The sequence below is a fragment of the Trichoplusia ni genome, chromosome 11 (genome assembly GCF_003590095.1).
Source record: "Trichoplusia ni isolate ovarian cell line Hi5 chromosome 11, tn1, whole genome shotgun sequence".
Classification (NCBI taxonomy): domain Eukaryota; kingdom Metazoa; phylum Arthropoda; class Insecta; order Lepidoptera; family Noctuidae; genus Trichoplusia; species Trichoplusia ni.
In genome coordinates this window covers 5,589,474-5,615,621 of record NC_039488.1, presented here as the reverse complement: position 1 = coordinate 5,615,621, position 26,148 = coordinate 5,589,474, and the positions used below count along the sequence as shown (strand labels likewise).

Sequence of the window (26,148 nt, the reverse complement as noted above, 5' to 3'; positions counted from 1 at the left end):
GTTTGTGCGTGGCTCAGATAACTGTAGATAGATGTTTAAGTTTGGATTTTTTTCCCGGAATATTGATATGGCTCTTTGTAAAATAATTGTCATTAATTATTTGACAGCAAAACCTCAATAAATAACAAGTTGCTTTTCTTTGTGCGTTTCTAAAAGGCTGTTTAACAGCTGTTTTTTTATATATTTAAATCGAATGATTATGTTTAATAAGATTCTTCATAATTGATATATTTAACTAATGAAAATAATCTAGATAAAGAAAACGACCAAAAAAAAATCGAATTACCATAAAAACAAAAAAAAACCTCGTACTTAACAAAAATTACTTCAAATCAATAAACTTTAAAACTACCTACACAACTCCCAAAATTGGCATCTGCCTCACGTTTAGACAATAAAATCTGACGCACGACATAAAAGCACTGGAAAAAAAGTCTACCTAGACCGAAATGAGGTCACATGCTCCAAGGTCAGCCAATGTGACCCCCGACCCCCGGGGGGTTTGTAAAGACTCTCCCGGCATGTGCTAGCCATTTCTCTTGGTAAAAGAGAAAATTAAAACCTTACAAAGGCATTCGACAGTCATTCTGTTTGTGTAACACAGGCTTTTACTAAAACGTAGTAGTTTGTGGTGGTTTTTTAAGTGATTGTGATGGATAGGTATTATTTTTTTAAGGAATTTGTCAATGGTAGTTAAATTAAGGGAGAGATTTTGGGGAGTATAATATGGGCTAATCTTGACATGAACATATGTAACGTATGGACCACGTAAAATTTAATCACAAAAGTGACGTCACGCTTATGTTGCGTTACTGTAATATCTCAACTGAAATCAATTTTGTTTTACAGGACAAAAGAAAATACGAAATACGTAGGAAATATTATTCATAAACCCCAATACCTATTAATAGAAATAACTCAAAACAAAAACGGGCAAAAATTATAACACAATCCCAGCCAAAATTAAACCTTAAAATCTAAATAACAGAGTCTAAAAATCCTAAAAGGGACGGTTCGCCGGATCGATGGCCATCTCAAACAAGGCTTCAGATAAACAGACCTCGAAAATTACCTAGCCTATATTTTGAGGAACAAAAGTAGGTCAAAGCTAACGGCAACTTACAAACCAGGACTTAGATGAAGGTACTATAAGCGTGACATCAATACACGGTGTAGAGCGGCATCTCTGTCGTACAATTACAGTTTTACTTGAAGATGTGGTGGTAAGGGGCCTGATCTCTAAATGTGGAATAAATAATCTTTGGTACTTTACGCGTATTATGTAAGGATTTTGTGAATCCTATACGGTATAATACACAATTCAAATAGGATAGTCGAACCAGTAATAAAACTACATTAATTGCATTAGACATTCACACAGGTATCATAGCAATGTGGCCAGTAAAATATTAAGTAAAAACTAGATTTGATGATTCCCCTTACTATGAACTCTCAAAACTCTTAAACACCTCCCATTATAATTGTGGAACAGAGACGTCGTTTTACGCTGCGTAGAGTACCATCTCGGTTTTTTAAATGCGAAAATCTTGCTTCAAGAGATTAAAAAGTTTGTATTACAGGTACCGGTACCCATTAGTGCCATCAAACGCCTACGTACTACCCACATATCATAGTATTTTTACGTTATATCGACATCACCGAAAAACGACATTCGTCCGTCAGTCGTCGCGATATATTTAGTCGGTAAATATCGTTATTAAAAGCAAGAACTGTGTTTTGTTTTCGCTTGAATCGCTTCTACTAGGTTAGGAAAGCGAATTGGATATCCTACTAATATTATTAACGCGAAAGTTTGTATGTATGTTTGTTCCTCTTTAACGCAAAAACTACAGTAAGGATTTCTATTTTTTCTTATTAAAAAAAGAACGACTCCCGCAGTAAGGAATTTAATCCTTGTCGCGGAGGGCTTACAAACATACAAATCACATGCACAGTAATTTTAAAAGGCACTTTCAAAAGTATGAATCTAGATGCGCGGTTTGACAATGACATTCTTATGGAGAAGAACCGTCAAGAAACTCGAACACTAGCATTCATTTTTTAAGCGCCAGCAGGAGTCATTTAGAAATCCTTAGACAGTACACAAATCAGGAGGCTTAATTAACGAGTGGACATAATTACATCCAAAACAATCAGGAAACATTCGTATGTCTTCAAAAAGTTTCCGATACCGATTTCTTACCGCTGGCAAAGTAGAAAATCGGCTATACCGAACCGATCGCTAAATGCCAGGATAAAAATGAGGTCGTTAGCTATTTAAAACTGAAATAGGACACCGATAACCTTTAGGCCCTTCTGACACAAGGCAAATAATTCTGGGGTAACTTCTATAACCATGAATTTGGTCTCCAAGGGAGTAAAGCTACAGGAACTCAAAAACGTTCGTAAATGGAGATAAGGAACTGCGATTAGATATTTACCCACGTTTTTTTACATTCACTGGACTTTTGGAAGGAACTCAATTTAGAGGCGCTCGCCGATAAACTAGCAAGCTGACATTTTCAGGATAACTTCAAACCTTCAAAATACTTAAGGCCCCTCATCATCAGCCTTCAATAACCCACTGCTGTCCATAGGCCTCCCTATATTGCCTTTCTCCCGCCTCTTGCCTTTCATAAATCCTATTCTTGCTATTTATTTAACATCATCTGCATCTTCTGCCTACCGGAATTTCTTCCAAATCTTGGTTACCATTCAGTTATAAATTTACTCCATCTACCGTTATCACGTCTTACAAAGAGATGATGATGAAAATTCCTGAATACTACCAAAGTAAGGTATCGCAGACTTACATTGTTCGTATAACCTCAAACTTTATAATGCAGTTGTTGGTTAAACTAAACTTGGAACACAATAAGCTGAGACCTTGTAAGTTTATACAATTCGCTTCGAAGTTTCTGAGGAAACAATTACAATGCCTTTATATTTGGAAGGGAAAGTATAATTTAATTATTGTCGTATTGGATAATTGTTTTAAATTTCAGGAGAGACAAAATTGGTTTTGATTAGGGTAAAATAGAATTTTATAAATAGTTGATACTAGCTGTTGCCCGCGACTTCGTCCCCGTGGGTAGAAGATATAAGTTATGATTTATACCTGCCGTCTTTTTCACATTTTCCATTGTATTTTTGCTCCTATTAGTCGTAGCGTGATGGTTTATAGCCTAAAGCCTTCCTCAATAAATGGTCTATTCAACACAAAAAGAATTTTTCAATTTGGACCAGTAGTTTCTGAGATTAGCGCGTTCAAACAAACAAACTCTTCAGCTTTATAAATTAGTATAGATTACGGTTTACTTATATATATATATCGGGATCGTCAGACCAGTTACGGGCTCGACTCGCGACCGAAATGCCGCGGCAGCTCAAGATTAAGGACTTAGTTTGGGACCCAGTACGTTTTAGAATCAATCAACGTAAATTATTATAAGGAATTCGAGTATTGCTGAAATAAGCATGGATTACTGAAGAAGAAAACGTTAGATTAGGAGCAGAGCATTTGGAAGATGTATCGCATCAATACTTTTAACGATTCGTGACATACAGTCTGGTGACAGACGAACGAACAGACGGCGCAGGTATAGTAATAGGAAGACGTTTATGCTATTTCGGAATGGACCTCTAAAAATATGTCAGTAAGCTTTTGAATTATTTTTATCTACAACAGAATGGGCAAGAAATATGCGTTTGGGATTACAAGTTATTTATTGAGAAATTATGTTGATTCATCTTATAAAATGACTTGTTTGGGGTTTAGTTTATAGATTTATCTTCAAAAGGATTATCTTATTGAACTTTTTAACGGTTCTTATACATAGAAACGACATTTTGGTATCAGACTGAAAGAAACATTAGATCTGTAAGTGACGTTTCTAAAGTGGTTCAGAAATTGGAAATAAAAACGTTTTGATTTTTGGTTTGTTTATAAAACGACTCACGCAGTAAGGAACTTTTAATCCTTGTGTCGCGCGGGTTTAAAAACATACAAATCACATGCACAAAGACACCCAGACTCAGGACAAGCATTCGTGGATCACACAAATGTTTGTCCTACGCGGGGATCGAAACCGAGACACGACGCGCACAGTGGGTTTGGCGTGGTGACCTCAACCACTCGGCTATCCGTGCAGTCAAGATACTTATGCATATGTGTGTAGTAGAACATGTCTTTTTTTAGACCTATTCTGACATTATACAAATTCAAATACATGCTCAAATGATATCATAAAGATACTCGCAATTGTATTGTCTTTAATACAAAATAGAAAGTGGGCTAATAAAATTAAATTGCCATTTTTTATTTCAATTTAAAAAGTGGCCTGGAGGTTGTACAATCAGCTATCTAGATGCAAGGTTGCACGTTCAATTCTCGGCTAGAAATTAATTACATAGTCATAAATTCAAGCAAAAAACACTAATAAAACTATGTTATTGTTAAGAGCAAGAAGTTTTTGACATAATAAGAGGTAATCTCAGAAACTGCTGAACCGATTTTGAAAATTCTTTTACAAATACAAAGCAATGTTATTTGCGAGTGATATCAACGCGAAAATAACTCCCAGCGAAGTGGGCACGGATCTGTTATTAAGAAATAAAATACGTAGATAATATGCTGTTACTTCTTTACGAAAATGGGAACAGGTAAAACCGCGGGATTCAGCGAGTATAATAATAATCCTTGGAGAATTTCTTATGAACATTAAATTTAATTGACGATTGTCTTTCGCTTAACTGGACTCTGTTAGCCATAGACCGGGATAAATGGAAAGAGTGAAAAGAGGCATTTGCCCAGCAGTGGGATAGCAATATTTCTTTAAATAATAAATCGACTATTTAACTGAATTGACAAAATATTATCATATTTTAGGAGATTTTTTTCCCTTCTAAGTTTTGCCCAACAGTGGGATTATCAGTGGTTTATATAGAAATGGAAACATTCGTGTTATAATGTTTCTTCTAATAACAAATGCCTAATTAAAATACCTTCAATAATGAATGTTATACATTTCAAGGTCATCTGTAGTAAGGCCAAATAATTAATGTAAAGTAGTTTCAAAATAATGTTTTATGTTAATTATACACAGATTATGTAATTAAAGAGATTACATTAATATAGGTAAAACAAAACAGGTGTAATCAGTAAAATATTATGTACATAAATAAATATAAATAAATAATATATGCGGACAACATCACATACATTGTTCTGAACACAAAGTAAGTTACTAAAGCACTTGTGTTATGGAATTCAGATACAACGAAGGTACCACAAACACCCAGACCCGAGACAATGTAGAAATGTGAATTTTTACATTGACTCGACCGGGGATCGAACCCGGGACCTCAGAGCTAGCGACACCTTGAAACCGGTGCGTACGCCACTCGACCACGGAGGTCGTCATGTCGTCAAATGCACAAATAAAACCAGCTCCATTTTAACATTGGTAAAAAATCTGTTGAATTTGGAATGTAACAGTTTTTTTTTATTGGTTAGATATAAAATTTTAATTCAAAGCATAGGTTTTTCTGTATGATAAATATAAAATTCCTATTTTCTCAAAACTGTTCAAAATACAGTCAATATTGAGGACTATTTTGCTTTTCAAGTCCATGAAAAAGGTTGAAAGGAAAAGTCTTTATTTGACTCTGACAGATATTATCAGGATCTGACATTTAAAACTAGCAGGTACAAAATATTGTATATGAATATTCATATGCTTCTAGGGATACACCATTAGTGTGACCTTTTAAAGGTCAAATTGTACCTGTAAAGGTATTTTCTAGGTGGCTAAAATGTCTCAAAACTTAGAAGAACAATTTTTATGTGACATTTAGATGAGATAAATTGTATGGTCAAACAGCCATTGAATATAATATATTCATCAGAATCATAGGTTTAAATTTAGGAATTTAAAAGGAAGATAATATTTCTCTTAGTACTGTTTACAAAAAAAGATTTTTTATTTTTATTTGTCTTGCGCATAGCCATCCTCAATATAAACTGACACAAAGGCTATGTAGACGACAATAATTGTTTTAACGAAAAAATTGTAAGGTTAATCCCAATAATATTAATTCAAAATTGAACCTACACAATTTCTTTTTGAGCTTGATAATAGCTATTTATTTTCATGGAAATAAATAATTGTTATTAGCCTGAAGAAAGGTGGCTTTACTATATTTCTGAACAGCAATATCATCTGCATTCAATGGTAAGAATAGAAACTGCATACTGAGTTCACCGGCCAGACACCCAAGACCGTCTTGCGGGGGTTAACCTAACAGAGGCAGGTCAGGCATCTTTATTCTGTTTTCCTTCACCATCAGTTTTGTTACAAGATATAATACAAATTAATATACTTCCCTGACATAATAAGTTACAATATTATAAGATCTTCTTCGCAAATTCAACAAAAAAATTACAGTTTTATAATAAGTAATGGAGCTAAAGGAGCATACAGCATAGCATCAAATAATATTATGCATTTGACATTGAAACATACAATTAAGATTGCAACAATAAAAACTACACAAGGACTGAATGTCAAGTTATTTCCTAGTTCATTCTCTTTTTTCAGCCAATAATGCAATATGAAGCCATTTTGGATAAGTTTTTTTTTTCAACTCATTAACGTAAACAAGGCAACATAAATATACAGCCAATACACTCTTAATGGCATCTTATCAGGGTTCCATTTTATTGTCTTTAAAGGGTAAAACTAGGGTGGAGCGATAGAATAGCGACACACCTTTATTACACTACGAAACTACTCTAAATTAATTAATTTGCCGCAAAAATTATCTAGAATTTATTACATATTACGCTAACGACATATTTCCCATCAAATAAAGGAACACGCAATTTTCGCTCTTACGGGACCATCGTCAGATTAGATTTATAGCGCTCATTATCGATTAAATATAACTATATTTAAGAGGAATACTGGCAGAGAGTGTTTCGCTTATGACGCGCAAACTCCCGCAGAATGCATTCACACCATGATTCATTTGAGTTTTACTTAGAAAACTGTAAAAGTATCCCGAAAAAAATAACTAAAATTAATAAGACATTACGCTAGAAAGGAACGGATATGGTTACCCGGATAATTCAAATTGACTGCGACGTTCTGCAGACGTCGCATTGTTACGTCACTCTCGCACGCAGTCGGGTTATAGGCAAGCGAGACGGGGTACGTCTCAGCAATCCCACCCACTTATAATCGATTTTTATTCAGCCAAAGACATTTTTTTACATTTATATACTGTTATTTACATATCACACACAATACTCTATTTTATAATGACCACCTACGCACACGTGAGCGTTGCAAAAAAACACAAATACTCACCGTGAAAATTTTCACGACTGGTCCCGTCTGACAAGGAACAAATTTAGATACGCTCAAAATTCACACAATAAACACTTTACAAGTGCAACAAATTAAAGAATATAATTATTATAGTTTTACGAAGGCGCAAGCGACGTCCTTCACCGTTTGCCGCGGCATATTTTTTATGTTTTCCAGTAATTTTTAACTGGGGACTAGCATCGATCGCGTAGCCATGACAGATACATTTTCAACTGAGTGAAGTTGGCCTCGATTCGGCCGCTCAGCTGACGGGCAAGTTTTTTTTTCTGTTTGGCGCAATGAAGTGAGCGGGGAGCGCTCCGAAGAGGTTAGTGACCTATGCGGTATAAAATTAGGGATCCGCAAGGGTTCCGCAATGTACCGTTTGAAGGTGACATTTCTTGCAAAATGAGACAAAATTATAACCGTGACTTATTGATACACGACTTGATAATGTAGTTCAAATGTAACCGTACTTTAATGCAGATAAATGATTTAAACATACATTTAGAATTGTTTAAATTATTCCATATTACCACTTACCTACGAATAGACTAGTAGTAATACGCTCTAATATGCGTAAAAATATCAATATAAGTTAACAGATACCTACTTAAATACTGGCCAAATACACTGCAGTAGAAAAAAAACGCTTTAAAAAATGCAAAAGTTCATACGTATAGTATTAAATGTACTTACAGATATTTAAAGCTATAAGTTATAGGTAGACTAATGAGTAACCTGCATGGGGAAGCCCGATAGGCTGTAAGCAGTATGCCGTTGCTCTTTGAAACATGGAGTATGAAAAAAGTAACTACGTAGTTTTTGAATAGAGATTTTAAGAAAGTTAAATAAAGTAAAATTATGAAAATATTTATACATACTTGTAATTATTGTCCTTCTTTTAAAATAATAAAACATTATTTAGAAAAACCAAATTTAAGACACGTTTTGGCGTCATCTAGTGACGTCACGAGCCTCAATTTTTGTTTTAATCATTTCTTTGTTATTACAAAAAGAAAACGATACGTATTTTATATTTCTTTATCAAATTGACGGACTACATAGATTAAGTACTGGTTTTCATTGCCTGTCAAGACTTTTATTGTTTTACTTTTGAAATATTTTAAGTATAAAGAGCCAAACGACTATTTTTCCGAGTAAGTTTTTAAACTATGTTTGAAAAAACCAACTGGTATAAGATATAGTATTAACCAGTTAGACTTGGTTTAAAAACTGCTTTCTAACGAGTCAATTGGCTTCCATATGTGGGTTTTCCTATTTGACTAATGATGTATCGTAATGTACATGGCGTGTAATGAAAATTGGTAAAGGTTTGATCGTTAGATTAATTGTGGGCAAATATTACATACTTCCACAAAACCTTTATTAAACTAAAATATTTATTAATTTTATATGTATTGGACCAACAAAATCGGAGAATATAATTTAGACATCAATAAGCACATACCACAGAGCTTACGTTAAAATAAATCCTTTAGTTTTGTCAAAAACCCAAAGTTGAAATTTCCTCTGATGCCTTATTAATTATTGCGAATTATCATGGATACCTCAAAAGCGATTTGTTAGGGCTCTTTTAATTTAACCGACAGAAGTCAGTAAAATTTGCTTAAAATACGTACATAAAAAATGTATTTCTTTTTCAAGTTAATAACAAAAGTATGTAAGTGCGTCTGTTTTGTAAGCATATTGTGTCATAGATTTTTACCTCTTTACGCACAAACAACTACACCGATACTGACGAAATTCGGTATGGAGGTAGCCGACACCTTGGATTTACTCACAAGCTACTTCTAAGGATAATATTTTTGAAGATATAACCGATGATTAACAGCTAGTACTCGTATAAAAATCAAAATGGCTACGCTTTAATAATTATTTAACGAGCCATAATTAACATATTGATTAATAGATTGGATTAATACAATCAGTCTCCTACAGTTAGTAACGCTAACACTTATCGCGCAAGTCCATAGATCTCTGTAGAAGGTAGACCTTGATCCAGTTATCCCAGGAGTGACCCGGTGACCCTATAAAGGTGTTTAATGGGTCAATAGGACTGGTGACAAGACACGACAATTCTTTTATGGTTTAATAAAGGATTAATACGAATTCTAGTCCATTTAATCTTAGCATCTATAATGTAATATCATTAGCGTAGTATAGATGACACTCAGAATGCTTTTTTGTTAATACTTTATATAATTTATATATTAAAACTTAGGTATTTTATTTTTTTCGAACATATTAATTCAAAGAATCAGAATCATTTATTATTCGTTAAAAAAAATGAACCACGACGTTCAATTCTTTCGTTTTATTTTTTTATCCAATCGTCATATAAATTATGTGATAGCACTCTAGTGGCCAATTTATAGTACTAAGTTATGAAGGGTGTTTACAGTAACTTCGTTATTTTGTCGCTAGATGGCGTGAATCTTAATTTTTAAAGTTGAAACTACTAATAATATTTTTCGTATGTTATTAATTTTGATATTTAAATGCTATTCTAAAGCTTAACTGTAGGTTACAGATATAATCACAGAATATAATTTTTACTGTACTGAAATTGTAACCTGTTGGTAAAAAGCTGACATTTGATGCATTTCCTGAGAGTTGTGTTGGTTCCATTCCTTCTTATAAGAATCAAGCGTAGACATGATATTTGTAAGGTAATTGAACAAATACTTCAAAATATTACTTAATCATTTTTTAATTATCTTACCATGGTATAGTAGGAGCCCAATCAAGTTGGACCCTCCTTGGTGCAACTAGCGACATCTTTCTCTTTTCTTCAGCGACTCGTCGTATAAGTCTATCTCTTTCACACGCTCACTGAACTATACTTTTCGAAATGCCATTTATTTCTTGGTTATTATTATAAAACTATTTGTTTATTTAATATCCTAATAATTAGCATCTATTTACACTTTTAGGCGGCAATGCTTGTGCGTCGGTAATTTTTCATACCTGAAACAAAAATTAAAGAATATTAGAAAAATAATAGATGGTTTTAGTCTCAGAATGGATGAAAACGTCTTATATTAAAATTTTCAGAACTTAAAAATATATTATAATCATGTCAATGTCATCGTAACTTTCCCGCGCAAACTCTTAAGTCATATTTTTAGCTAATAGTTTTTGGCGGGAGAGTCACGCTGCAGTTTTATTTTTAAAATACGTTTTTAATGTTCATAATTTACTGGTAAAAACCTAGAGTAGATTCGAGAAGGTGTAATTATAATTATTTTTAATCATGACTTTCAAAATATTGCAATTTTCGAGCTTTTGCAAAAGGTAGCAGAGGCCATAAAGAAGATAATATAGTAGAGGGGTGTGACATTAATATGTGTTTTCGTCTGCGTGGTTAAAATATATAAGTTAGGAATTTTTGAACGGTAGCCGTCGAAGATGAATAATTTTCCCTGTTTTTTCCACATTTGCCATTGTATCTTCGCTCCTATTAGTCGCAGCGTGATGGTATACAGCCTAAAACTTTCCTCGGTGAATGGTCTATACAACACTAAAATATTTTTTTTATATTGAACCAGTAGTTCCTGAGATTAGCGCGTTCAAACAAACAAACAAACTCTTCAGGTTTATATATTAGTATAGATATATACACGGTGATTTTTTAGTCGTCATACAAAAGCAGCCCAGTTCATGTATCCAATGACTAGAACACGCTCATGAAAAAAATAGATATTTATGAGATTAAAAAAAAAATACAATTTTTATTCAATATTATGATACAATTCGTAGTTTTTTAGAAACACAGCTCTGTTGCGACTGTTGCGAGCGCGGTCCGAGCCTTGTTACAATGGTGAGGGGCGCGGGCGGCGGCAATTTTATCATTTTTAAGAGTATATTTCAGATTTCTCTTGTTTAATTTTCTTCGTACTTATTATCTTAGTTGATGATAAAAAAATAATAATCTAAATAAAATCTAGATAAAAAGATACATGAACTGGGCTGCTTTTGTAAGACGACTAGAAAATCACCGTGTATTTCCATGAGTAACATAGCTATCTAAAGCAGTTGGCCCTATGGGGCTATTCTATGTTCTTAACAAATTAACTTATTGACAAATTAAATGTCATTCAGTAAAGTTTTTCTCGTGTAGGTTTCTTTCTTACCTTAGTCGGTATTGCTATATTCCTAGCCATTTATAACCTTCGAAATATGGCAAAAGGATATCAGCTGTCAATAAAATTTGACCCCAACATTTTGAGACGCAATTTTCGCGTGTAAATTCGTAATTTTCATTTCGTGTTATAAAACACATTAATATATTTAGGACAATAGGCATCAGCAGTTTCCAGTTAACAGGTGACACCTACGCAAAACACAAATAGACACGGCTAAATACCTACAAATGTTTTCGAACGATGCGCACGTTGTCAAAATGGCGGGTCGTGATACGTTGGCGCGCTTTTCACCTTTTATTCTTAGAGGTTATTTTTGTTTTCGTGTTTTCAATTGTAATTACATGATTTAGGGATAATGAACTAGTTAAAATTGAGTATTTTTATTCAAGTTTTTAGTTGTTTATTAATAGTTTAGAGGAATATTTTAAACTAATTTGTTTGTTAACAGAAAAAATACATTCAAGCGTGTTGTTTGATTTTTAGGTATGTTTTGAATGCATAAAATTATTCTTAAAGTATTTATTCCAAGCAATAACACTGTTTTGTACCTAATTACGATATTAACCTTAATATCCGGCCCTTAAACGCCTGATAAATCCCTACTTCGTGCGTCAGTGTGTAAGGAACGTAACATTGCTATTTAAAACCACAAGGCGTTTACGTCATTTGAGGAAAGTGACTAAAATCTGTTGTGTGTGAACAGTGACAGCCCATTTATTTTATTTACCGAATAAGTCCAATAAACCTGTTTTTTTCCGAAATAAAGAGTTCTCAAAATATATTTCTTGTAGGTACTAGCTGTTGACAGTTGTGTTTCGCCAAAATACAGTTTCTTCCAAGATTGATTTCAAAGCTTCATCCATATATTATCAAATTAACGTAAGACTGACACAAGTAATAAAGAAAAAAAAATTAGAAAATCTGTCAAACTACTTAAGTCAACGAAACATCAAGGAAAACCTATTATCTATGATCATTTGATTCCATAGTAATTATCATTATGACACCGGCGCAATGACTATGTGTTTATATCACAACTAACAACCGGAAATAAAACGGTAAAAAGCCACAAGGTTACTCACGACCTGGCCAGTCTAATCCATGCTCACGCGCAACAAACTCGTGCATTATGGCAAAGTTTCTCATCATTTTTGCTGTATTACATTTGGGCAGAGGACAGTTAATGGATTTCTTGGATCCCATAGCAAAAGTTTCAAGGGATATAGCTGGTGGTATCGCAAGAAATCCATTTTTGAGTGAAGCCACTCATGTTTCTACAAATGCTCTTGCCGCAGCAGTTACTTCCGTGTCCTGGTTGCCCTTTGCTGCAGCCAATGCCTTTGGAGCTGCCACCATACCTTCGTTATCCAGCATTACAAATAACCCAGATATCGTTGACAGACTTGTGCTAGATCTAAGTCATTTATCACAAAATGAAGATGCAAAATTAAGTATTGATATGATACTCTCCAAATATGGGCTCCCAGTTGAAATTCATGAAGTGGAAACTGAGGATGGGTTTATTTTGACGCTATACAGGATACCGGGGAATGGCACAGCTGTTTTTCTCATGCATGGACTATTAGGCAGTGCAGATGATTTTGTGGTAGCAGGTCGAGACAGTGCCTTAGCCTATCTTCTTGCCGAAGAAGGCTACGACGTATGGCTTGGAAACGCTCGTGGCAGTAAACATTCACGTCGACATATTAACTTAGAACCGTACCAAGCTGAGTTTTGGGATTTCTCATGGCATGAAATTGGAGTTTACGATCTTCCGGCAATGATTGACTATGTGTTAAATGAAACTGGTTATGAGGGTCTGAAGTACATCGGCCATTCACAAGGAACTACGTCTTTCTTCGTGATGGCATCCGAAAGACCAGAATACAACGAGAAAATCGGATTAATGGTTGCGTTATCGCCTGTAGCTTTCATGTCCAATGCAAGATCACCTATTGTCCGTCTTATAGCTCCGGGTACTTCTTTGATTCATGGGTTTGCTAAAAGTTTGGGAGTGTATGAGTTTCTACCTGACAACAACATGATAAGGACTTTAAAACTATTGATTTGCGGTACAGGAGTCTTAGCTGAACTTCTTTGCAGCAACACTTTATTCTTGACAGCGGGTTTTGATTTACAACAGTTGAATATCACAAATTTATCGACGATTTTCGGGCATGTCCCATCTGGAGCTTCGATAAAGCAAATAGCACACTACGGCCAGAGTTTTATTTCTAACGAATTTAGACAATTTGATTATGGTAGATCAGGGAATTTGAAAAGATACGGTCAAATGGAACCTCCTAAATATGAGTTGAAGAGGATTGTCGCTCCTGTGTCTTTATTTTTCAGTGAATCGGATTGGCTGGCTCATCCGGCGGATGTGGATAGACTTTCTAAGGCTTTAGGTAATGTAGTAGATATTTACAAGGTGCCGTTTAAACAGTTTAATCATCTAGACTTCTTTTTAGCTAAAGATGTGAAGGAATTGGTTTATAATAGATTGTTGAAGGTCTTATCATCATTTTGATAATAAATTTCAAAGAATTGTTGATTTTTATTTGATTATTTTTTGGTTTCCTTTGCGTTCCAACCTCACTGCATATTTCATTATTTTCAAGCAAATTTTCAAAGCCGTAGTCCATCCCGAAAAAAAGAAGTTTCAAAAAACTTTGACCACAAATTAATAGAAATAAATAATTTATCTATATTATTCTTCTTAAGGTGGACAGAGCATAAAAACATTGCAATTCAAATTGTCAACAGTTTTAGTTTAGCATCAAATTTTAAATTTTAAATTACCAAGACGGAAAAAAGACACCCAAATTACTTTATAACGAGAATCAATCAAACTACGATTATGTTTTTACGTATATTTTAATGTATTTTCATAGTAAATATGTTTACTTTTAGTATAAGAACATAAAACAGCGATTAGCTAGACTCGTTCAATAGTTTTTGCTAAAGTTTAATACGTCATTAATTTTGCAAGCTACGATCGTAAATACGTAGATGGTTTCACTCAAATTAACCTAAAGGTAACCTAAAAGTCATTGAAATTCTACTATCCTACTAATATTATAAAGGCGAAACTTTGTATGTATGGATGTTTGTTCCTCTTTCACGCAAAATCCACTGAACGGATTTAGACGAAACTTGCTACACAGATAGCTTGACACAGGATTAACACAGGATAGTTTTTATCACGATTTTATGTTCCCGTAGGAACAATTTCGATTTGTTTAGGAGCGAGCTCGCGGGCAACAGCTAGTTTATTATACTTAGGCTAGTAACTGCACAGTTAAATAACAATTCAAGGAAATAATGGAGACAGGTCAAATTAAAAGTCAAGGGATCTTGTTGACAGCTGACTAACTAAGCAATTAATATAAAAATGATTATAATTATAAAAACAATATCATATTTAAATGATAAAGTAGTATAGATTAACAGTCACCTACCAACATCTGTTAGGCGCAAAATACACAGAACTGATCAGATGGATCATACTCTACTAGACCAATAATCCAATCATAGTACCTATGTACTAAGACGTGGGATCACTTCAATCTCTATATTAATAAAAAAAAAATGCAAAATTCTTTATAATTCTCTTAGATATAACAAATAAAAAATTGTAAATTACGAGTGTTACTTATATTTATAAGTTTATAATTATCTACAGTTGTGTAACATATGTTTACAAAACAAGAAACTGATGAAAAAAAAAACAGAAAAATAAGCAAACTATTTTCAGGCACGTCTTAAAATACACTGAGAACAATAAATTCTGTGAAGAATAAAAAGATACATTCAATTGGACGTTTATAAATTACAGTTTTAATCTTTTGGTTTATTTTTAATCATTTCGGATTAATGAATCTGAAAAATTTTGAAAGAAAACATCGTGAGGAAACCTGGATGTAAAATATTGTTTGCTGAAATCGGCCGCAGTGAGCTAGCGTGGTGATCAATGCTCAAACCTTCCCTATACGGGAAGAGGCCTACTTATTCTCAGCAATTGGTATTTTTGAAGTCCTTACAAAAACGGTATAAAGCTCGTTTTTAGTCGTCGTAGTGTTGACTCCTCTAAATTTATTATTGAATGCATATTGGAACTGCTTAGGTGTAAATAAATTGTCATACTGTGAAAGATTTGTGTGCGAAAATGTCTCGTAATTAGACTAATTGGTAAAAAGGTTTACACGTTTTATAGGTAAGTTAGTGATGTGTGAATTTGTAAAAGTGCCAATAAATGCAAAATTACTAAGAATCTGTCCGTCTGTCTTTCACCAGGCTGTATTTCATGAACCGTTATAACTAAACTGGAAATTTTCTTTTTGAACGGTGACTATTTTCTTTTGAAAACTGATTTTAGTCCATTTGCAGCTTTCTTAGTTTTCTCTTTCTGACATAATATTCAGTGTTTTTTTTTATTGTTCCAATGTGGAATGTTATTTACTTAAAATAAGCTTGATAACTGTTGCTAATTGAATCACTTATAAGCCTATTAAATATATTAGAAGGTATTCAAAAGCAACTTACAGCCGCCATCTTGCGTCAAATCATAAAGTCAAATAAAACAGCAACAGATGATCTAACGTCAATTATTTTCTAATTTCGTCATTCATAAAAACATTATTACAGTTTATTTTTGTCTTTGAGTTATAAAGTCACATATTTTTGACAATAAAATGTCTTAGATCAAATAATTTACAAAAGTCTTACGCGTTTTGACAGATGTATAATGTACAATTTGATCAAAGGTAAAAAAACTCCTAAAATTTGGTAATAACTGTCAAACGGTCAATGATCTTTGTATATTTTTTTTAGAAAGACATTTTTAAAACGAGGAAATCATTTTCAGAGAATTTATTTTTTATTTTGTGATTCAAGTGTGACAAATAAAGAGTTTATGGTCTTTTTTAGTATCTTTCCGGGTTTTAGGCTGAATAATGTTTAAATTTAGTGTTTTTAAGAAAATATGTATATATATTGTTCCTTATTTCTCCTGCATTTCCAAGCTATTTCGGCTTCCAGTCTCACCGGTTTCAGCGTATCCCCGCGTTAGACAAGCATTTGTGTATTCCACGAATGTTTGTTGCGATTCTGTCTATTTGTTTGTGGCATCATAGCTCATGGATTGATCGATTTTCCCACGTTTATACACTCACTTTCTTGTTTGTTTGTAATTCCGGTTGGATTTTTGTAACTCAATTTTGAGTCACTTCCCGATAAGCTAGCAGGCTGAAATTTTCAGGGTAGCTTCGAAACCGATGGCACTGCAATTTACAACTATAAAAACGGCTGAGCCGATTTTGATAAAATTTGAATGGATATTTGTAATGTGATATTTAAGATTGTACATTTTTTAATCTATCTTTTTTTATTTAGTTTATTTTATACGCATCTCGCTTAACCTAAAGAAGTTTTAGTGATCGGGTAACACAAGTTCAACATATATTATATGTTGATAGGTATGACCTAATTATTTGACAGTACTTGGCAAATGCTCTCACCTTGAAAGTGAATAATGTTTTACTGATTATATTACATTTAATTATCAAATATTTTCAATAATTTGTAAGATACCGCGACTTTTGGAATAATTTGAACGAATAAGCCAAGCTTACTAATATTATATAGAAGTAAAGTTTGTTAATTGGTGACGTTGTATCTACCAAACCGATTCAGAAAAAAATAAAAAACCATTTTATTTGTGAGAATAGGGACGATGACAATTTTTTTTGCAGGGTCCGTCTTGTAGTCTTTTGTACAATAATGGATACGTATTTTTTAATTTGTCCCGCAAACATAAATTGACCAAATTACATGATTGTGTATAAATTTTACCATACCGTTACGTCACAAGCCCCCTCTCCTAAACTTTAAAGCAGTTAATCTTTGTCAATTCTAGTTTTTCTGAAAAAGGAAAAAATGCGTGTCTCATACTTTTCAATTATCTAACTGAGGGACTAATGAGATTTTTTCTTTTTATACCCAGTCGTCATCCCTATTAGATGCTATGAATTTAGTTAAAAATATCGACCAACAAGATGGCACGTATCAGCTAATTGATAAGGAATTACTTACATACCCTCAAAAAATATGACTGAACCCCCCCCCCCAGACGAAACGTAGAGATTTCTGCAGTAAAGTCTATTTTACAATGCACAGAAATTCTTCAGACGAAATAACACTAACAAGACTATATTTTACAAGCAATGCGCGTGCGCAGCGATGACGCGCAAATACTTAACAAACAAGTGTATAATCTAGATAACTGCATACAATTTAGATTAAAACTGTTTCTATGTAATTGTAGAATGATACATAGGTATTATTTGAAGATGTGTTGTGTTGTCAGATAGGCAGTCGCTCTGTAACATACGGGGCTCAGCTGTCGGTGGGACTGGAAGCTGGACAATATAATGAAATTAAGTAGTTGGTCTAGTGGTCAGTGACTGCTGTACCGGAGGTCGTGGGTTCGATCCCCAGCCAGGACAAATGTGATGAGTACGACCATTTGTTCTGTGTGTTGGTTACATTGATTTGTATAAGAAAATGTATTCGGTCAAGTAGAATATCGAGTATCTAATGTCGTATTGACTAAACTTGGTACTGCTTTAGCAATGGAGTAGTACAGATACAAAAAAAGATATTTAAAGTTAGATTTAATTTTAAAATTAAAAGTTAGATAAAAAATTTAGGGTTCCGAACGAATAGGCTAAATATAAACAAGTCTTTTGGGTACACCAACTTTATAATCGTAACAACAGATACTCTATACGCCGATCTTGTCTGGAAGTCGTAGCGGCAACGGATTGTTCATGAGATACAGCCTTCTGACATTCGAACGCATTGACACTAGACAGTAATACCATTCCGTTTTTACCCTTCGAGTCCAACTCCAAAACAATCCAAATTCTCTTCTAAAACAAATATTCAAACGTTTATAATAAAGAGTAGCGTGCAAAACAATCATCGGCCATTTTGGAAAGCTTCCAAAGATCCTCTAACGATCGCTTATATTAGCTGTGTGTCAAAACTATGAGTATTAGTGATAAGAGGCTATTATTCAAAGTGATTGAGATTGTGTAACGAGTACTTATTATTAGGTACACTATCGCTTCCGTATTACTTTCAAGATTTATTTGTAACTAGCTTTTCGCCCGCGTCGAGGTCGGTTATATCGCTATCGCGTTTCCAAGAGAACTCTTCAAAAGTCCGGGATAAAAACTATCCTATGTTCTTCCTCAAGGTCAACTCTATATCTGTACCAAATTTCATTAAAATCAGTTCAAGGGTTTAGACGTGAAAGCGTGACAGACAGACAGTCAGAATTACTTTCACATTTATAATATTAGTAGGGATTAATTAATGAGGACTAGCTGTGCCCCGCGGTTTCACCTGTGAGTACGTAGGTCCCGTTCCCGGTGCCTTTATATTATTGGTGGCGGAGATGGATCTAACAAATCACTAACGTAACAAAAGTCAGGATTACTTAATATGGTGGTTAAGTGTACTTAAATTCTGTAATATTCCGCGACATTTTTTTTTATGTGAACCTTCTTTTTACAGTAACAAATACAACGGAACAAGAATTAGCGAAATCGGTCGGTTTCATTTAATCTAATATTTTGTTGTTAATTGAATAAGTTCAATCAGACTTTGAACGAATCAACATAAACAAGGAATCATCATCGCCCTAGCCTATTCCCAACTATGTTGGGGTCGGTTTCCAGTCTAACCGGTTTTAGCAAACTACCAGTATTTTACAAGGAGCGACTGCCTATCTGACCTCCTCAACCCAGTTACCTGGGCAACACGATACCCCTTAGTTAGACTGGTTGTCAGACTTTTCAAGCTTCTAACTACCTGTAACGACTGTCAAAGATGTAGGAATAACAGCCGGGACCCACAATTTGACGTGACTTCCGAAACACGGAAAAAATCAACATAAATAAGGAAAACACGTCCATTTCGTTGTAAAATAAAAAGTTTTTGTAGTAAATATACAAAAAATAGTGCATATCTACGCTGTACGTAACTCTGCGGCAGAATAACCTCTACATGTAAATACATCTATAATTAACCACAGAGTAATGAATTCTTAGAATTGGCCATAACCTTTATTTACATTTGGGAAGGCGCGGGAAGTCTTTTATAGTTCAAACATATTGAACGGTGAGTCAGACTGTTTTGATGCAGATGTACCGGGTTCGATTCCATTTTCGGTGAAAGGAACTTTTACTTCGTCCGTCTGTCATTAGGTTGTATCTCATAAACTGTAGTTGCTACACATTTGAAATTGTTACTAATAATGTATTTTCTCTAACGCATTCTCTAACAAGATAACCCAAAAATAAAAATCTACGTTAAGCAATGTACGGTCATAAATTAGAGGGGCTGCAGTGCACCAATTTTTGCAAATTAGTTTTATTTAGTCTGTTATTACGATCGGGCCCGATAGGGTAAAAAATTGTACATTTTGGAAAGCAAGATGAAAGTTAAAAAATAGGACTTGGCTGTATTTTTTAATTCAATCCTCGTATTGCGGTAGTGTCACAAACATTCAAGTCACATGCACAAAGACACCCAGACAGGACAAGCATTCGTGGATCACACGAACGCTTATTCTACGCGGGCGTAACCCGCGACACGTCACGCTCATTTTGTTTGGCGTGACCTCAACCACTCGGCTATCCATGCTACAAATACAAAAACAAAACAAAAAAAACAATGATTTACAATCTCACAGAAATAACAGTTTGGACAGTAAAATGCAACAGAACCGAATGCTATCAATTCATGTTTCTAACATCTCAAATGCTTTAGAAATATTTACGAATCTGTTAAAACACGTGTTTTGTATTATTTTTGAACGTGATGCGCTTGTGAAAACATGTCGGTAGTAAATATAAAGATGGGTTATTTGTGATTACTACTATATTTTGATACTTTTTACATGGTTCTGACACCTGGCTGTATCTCATGAACCATAATAACAGATAGACAAAAACTGTTGTTTAAGGAGTAAGTAATAAAAATACATACAGCCTTGTTACAAGAGAAGCATGAACGAATACACGAGTCTTTATGAGTCCCGGTTTACTATTTTCCTCACCGGTAATGTAATCGCTCAATCCGTTCGGGAGCTTTCATGCCGCACAGAGACCAAAAGACACGTCAAACTTATAACAGACCTCTTTTTCCTTCGGGAATTAAAAATAATTGAAATGATGGAAACAAAATGGATATTCGAAACTATATCCAAAATTCATAGAAAGAAAAGACTTATATCATCATGTACCAGACTCGATATATCCAGGAAACATGTTTAGACAACATCACATACAAGTCCAACATATTGTATCGCTAAACATTTCAGATGCACTGAAAAATATTCAAGAGAAAGAATGATTCAATTGAAATAATAAATATTTCGGTTTCTGAATGAGAGACATTAAAATTATGCTTAACTTATTTTCCTTTCTGAATAGTTGATTCTGAATAGTTTCATTTCGAAAAAAAATATTTTCGTTTATGTGCATTAATCTGAGTTGAAATTTCAAATTAAATACATGAAAACGAATCAGCATTTACCAAAACGCGTAACGCCATCTAGTGTCAAACTAACCAAAGCTTGTATTATGAGTACTAGAAAACTGATGAACATACTTAAATATTTGTAAATATATATCCATAATCCATAATATAGATGTCGTGACAGTCGCTCCTTGTAAAACACTGGTACTTACCTGAATCCGGTTAGACTGGAAGCCGACCCCAACATAGTTAGGAAAAGGCTAGGCCGATGTTGAATCCATAATGTAAATAAATTATACCCATAGATAAATTAAACACAGAAGAAATGATCGCGTTGATCACACAAACAATCGTCCTGGCTGGCATCGAACCCACGTCCTCCTGTTTAGCAGTCAGGGCCAATTACCACTAGACCAACCGGCTTATCAATACTAAAGCTATGACATTTAACTTTAAAATCTTAGTTCAATATAAACGAAAACAGTTTTTAATAGTTCATCGAACCACGATGAACTATCAAAAACTTTTCAATGTCTTCAACATTTGCTACCTGAAAAAAATAAGACAACAGACAATTTCTCTTTTTGTTGTTGCCAAACGATTGTACTAATATCTGTTTGACTGTTAAAAAACATTTAATGTGACGTTTATTAAAGAGTTTATGACAATTTTCGAAGCAGTAATGGTTGGTCAAAGTTTTGTGAAGAATTTTAAATGTTTAGATAATAGAATTGTTACCAACTAGCTGCTACTCGCCGAAAATGATCGAGCGGGAATATAAAATCAGGGTAAAAACTACACTATATGTTAATCCTGGTTATAAACTATCTGTGTACCAAGTTTCGTCTAAATCCGTTCAATGGTTTTTGCGTGAAAGAGGAACAAACATCCATACATACAAACTTTCGCGGTTGCTTTGCGGTACAATTGTAAGATTTGGCCCAAACTATACTCCATAAAGTTATTTGGCCTATTTCAATGTTTGTTCTCTTCTTAGGGTTGCGTAAGCAGGTGTTAAAACGTAACCCTATCCTCTCTAATCCCTTGTGTAAATAAAGAAAACTGAAAAAATAATCAAAACAAATTTTTGACTGAAACAAACGTTGCTTAACTGCAATTTTTATTATCATCATTATCAAAAATTCATATATCTAGCTCTCACGGTTCATGAAATACAGCCTGGTGATAGACAGACGGACAGCAGAGCCTTGGTAATGGGGTTCCGTTTTTACACTTTGGATACGTTACCCTAAAAAATATAAAGGTTAATATAATCCTAAAAGAAAATATAACTTCTAAGAAATTCCCTTAAAAAAACAGCTGCCAAAATATGTAGAGTTGTCAATAAATGACATTCTCTGTCAAACTGTCAAGTCATTGTGATCAACTATTAATATTAATCATACAATTCACAGACACATTGACAGCCGTTACAAGTAGTCAGAAACTAGAAAGTCTGACAACCAGTCTAACTAAGGGGTACGGTGGTACTACAGGTACAGGTAACTGGGTTGAGGAGGTCAGATAGGCAGTCGCTCCTTGTAAAACACTGGTACTTAACTGCACCCGGTTAGACTGGAAGCCGACCCCAATATAGTTGGGAAAAAGGCTAGGATGATGATGAATGACGCGTTACTTCAGATTTAAGTCGTCGGTTATCCGAGGCTTTTTTTCATGTGTAAAAAGGGTGTACATTTAGTTCGCAAATAAATATTTTGACTTTGACTTCGAAAAGGGCTTTATGCCTCTAAATAACAGACATAAAATACCATCTATTTACAACGTAAACGAACCAGTAACATCTATAAATTCATGTCATCATAACAATGAGCCGCCATCTTGCGACGCCATTTTAAAATTAACCTCAAAGTTGACATTGTGAAAGAAAACAGGAAATTATACATCGTACAGGAATATATGTTATGTGCTAGAAAATCTTAATAAAAACAATTATATCATTATATTTATAGAGTTTTTTACGTTTATTATAAATCAGTTTGACTAATTTATTTGGTAGTCGGGGGTGGCGAACGTTTTCTGTTGGTTCGACGGGCTTGTTGGTCTAGTGGTTAGTGACCCTGACTGCTATACCGGAGGTTGTGGGTTCGATTCCCGCCCAAGACAAATTTTGTGTTATGAGCATGATCATTTGTTCTGGTGTCTGGGTGTAATTTATCTATAATATGTATCTATATAGAAATATATAAGTAAGTTTATCAGTTGTCTGGTTACCATAACACAAGCTCTTCTTAGCTTGGGATCAGATAACCGTGTGTGAGTTGTCCCATGATATTATTATTATTAAAAGTATGGCCGCAATAGAAATGTTAGGTGCATGAGACTCGAACTAGCTTTAGACAGAGAGCTTTGGCATTTGAATGCGTGGACTTTTGGCCAGTTGTGGGCTTTGGTAGCGTTTGTTTGTATGTGTGTGTGGTTGCCTTATTACGCCCAAACAAGTGAACTAATTTCGAAGTTATTTGGCATGAAGGTCGCTAATTTTGGATTAACACATTTTATATGACTTCGTTAAAGAAGGGGAATGTTTTTGAGCTATAACCGACATATAGGCGGGTGAAACCACGAGCAACAGCTAGTAATGTTATAAAAGTAAGTGAAACATCTCACAAAAGATCTGAATCTGATCTTCAAGATGAAAACTTGTTATATTCCGTTGTCTTTTAATCAAATTTTCCATACGATAAAAAGATCTAAATTCTTAAATTCACACATTCTTAAATTAAACCGTAAACTAGAATATCAAAAGCTAACGACCAATTATTCAGCTACAAAACGCAAAATACTTTATTCACACAATTCAAAGCATAGACAACCCTATCGTACCATAGACTATTAGTAACTCAAACGTATGCATGACATTGACCTTCACTACCCGCCATTTTAAATCGACCGAAATACGCGGGAATATTTTATTTTACACGCATTCGTTCTCATTGGAGTTACAGAAAGGAAAATGCCAGAATTTATTAAAGAACTTGGCTATGAGAAAGACGAAGATTACTCATAATATAACCAAAATTTTGTGGTGATTTTAAGCGATTCCCCTGCTAAGGAGTTTAATCTTTGTGCCGCGGTGGTTTCACAAATATTCAAGTCACAGTCACAAAGACACCCAGACTTGGAACAAGCTACGCATTTGTGTGATCCACGAATGCTTGTCCTGAGTCTGTGTGTCTTTGTGCATGTGACTTGAATGTTTGAAAACCCCTGAATTTCTTCTCAGGGTAGTCAGATAAGAAATGTCGACTCCAGCGTTCTCAAAAAAGACATGTAAAAGTGATGATAAATCCTACTTGCAGAATAAATGATTTCATTTCTCTCGCGACACAAGTTTAAATTTCTTATTGCTGAAAGTCGGTTTTAGAAACCGGTTCTGCTAGGGGCCGCTACTTCCTACTAAATGCCTGCCCTTCAATGTTTCCTAGATTTAAATCTAGATAATTTATCGCACCTAACTCCTTGCTGTGTCTGTGTTAAATGATTTAGTAAAGTCATTGTGACGACTACTTGACCTCTAACTGAAATATGACTGACTTTGCAGAAATTTTAGCACATCTTATTAAAAGATTAATTTTGCGAATATAATCTTGATATAACATGTATAAGTACTTTAATTACAGACTTAAAAAACCGAAAACCAATATAAGGTGCTATTTCTTGCGTGACAAATAGATCACAGGTTAAGCTGCATTTGATACGATCGATCGGTGGGTGACCATTTTTGTCATAGCGAATGCCACCGTGTTTCGGAAGGCACGTTAAATAGGGATGATCAGAATTTTTTTCCGCAGAGTATCCGTATTTCCATTTTGTCGTTTCGTGTATAATAATGGACACGTATTTTTTAATTTGTCCCGCAAACCAAAGTACAGTGAATGAAACGGTCACGATTGAGTATAAATTTTACTCTATCGTTACGTCACAAGCCCCCTCTCCTAAACTTTAAAGCAGTTAATCTTTGTCAATTCTAGTTTTTCTGAGAAAGGAAAAAATACGTGTCTCATACTTTTCAAGTATCTAACTGAGGGACTAATGAGATTTTTTCTTTTTATACCCAGTCATCATCCCTGTTCCACCGTGTTTCGGAAGGCACGTTAAATTGTGGGACATACATCTTTGACAGTCGTTACGAGTAGTGGGCGATTCCATAATACAATGTTTTGAATCCTGGTTTTCTTGTGACCGTTTGTTAGAATGGACATTATTCCATACCTTGCATGCATGAGAACATTAATTATACATTTTGACAGTAACTATCGTGAGAATGATTCATTATTAAATGATGTAACGGTTCACTCTCGCGTATTTATCGGGGTAGCCCGACTAGTTTCGGACCCAACCGGAGTCCTTAATCATGAGCAGACGCTCATGATTAAGGATCATTTAATACTTAATTATACATTCTTTACACAATAAGAAAAGAAATAAATTATACGCTAAAACCAAGAGAAAATACAAAGAAATGTTATCTGAAACATCAAAAATAACTCGAATCTAATTTGATAAAGACATCCGCCCACCGGAGCGTAACAAAGCGCTGTGTTTATGTAAGGCTTTAGGCTTTAGGCTATAAACCATCACGCTGCGACTAATAGGAGCGAAGATACAATGGAAAATTTGAAAAAAGCAGGGCAGGTATAAATCATAACTTATATCTTCTACCCACGGGAACGAAGTCGCGGGCAACAGCTAGTTATTTATATTTGCTTTAACAGTAATTTTCTTTGGACTTTTTCAATGGAATAAAGTTGAAGAAGCAAAAGGTCAATTGTTAGTCCGACTTGTGACAAATAGGCTAAAGAAAAAAAAAATCTGCAAAAGAAATCGACCACCCATCACATTTTTGACCGCACCAACTGCTGCTTAACCTCAAGTTTTTTAATACAGGCAACCAAAATTCTACACTAAAATTTGCGAAAATCTTAACTGTCTAGATATCACAAACGGACAGATAACAAAGCTCTTATTATACGAATATATTTTTACCTTTAAGTAGATATGCCGTAACCGTATATGTAACCGTATTAAAAAGAAACCGC

General features: G+C 34.3%; 2 protein-coding genes across 2 annotated transcripts in view; one reads left to right on the top strand and one right to left on the bottom strand.

Moving 5' to 3' along the window:
- LOC113498791 (tau-tubulin kinase homolog Asator) overlaps positions 1-26,148 on the bottom strand; it is a 73,012-nt gene that overhangs the window by 31,029 nt on the left and 15,835 nt on the right. Inside the window, exon 2 of the mRNA XM_026878936.1 lies at positions 10,117-10,361. Coding sequence (XP_026734737.1) covers positions 10,117-10,172 — 56 coding nt within the window. The 5' untranslated portion in view covers positions 10,173-10,361. The remainder of the gene's footprint in view (positions 1-10,116; positions 10,362-26,148) is intronic.
- On the top strand, positions 11,956-14,170 carry LOC113498434 (lipase 3-like). Its single transcript, XM_026878407.1, has one exon. The coding sequence runs from the start codon at positions 12,669-12,671 to the stop codon at positions 14,067-14,069; it is 1,401 nt and encodes a 466-aa protein (XP_026734208.1). The 5' UTR covers positions 11,956-12,668; the 3' UTR covers positions 14,070-14,170.

Coding starts and splice junctions, on each gene's coding strand:
- LOC113498434 (XM_026878407.1), top strand. CDS start 12,669: ATGGCAAAGTTTCTCATCATTTTTGCTGTATTACATTTGGGCAGAGGA.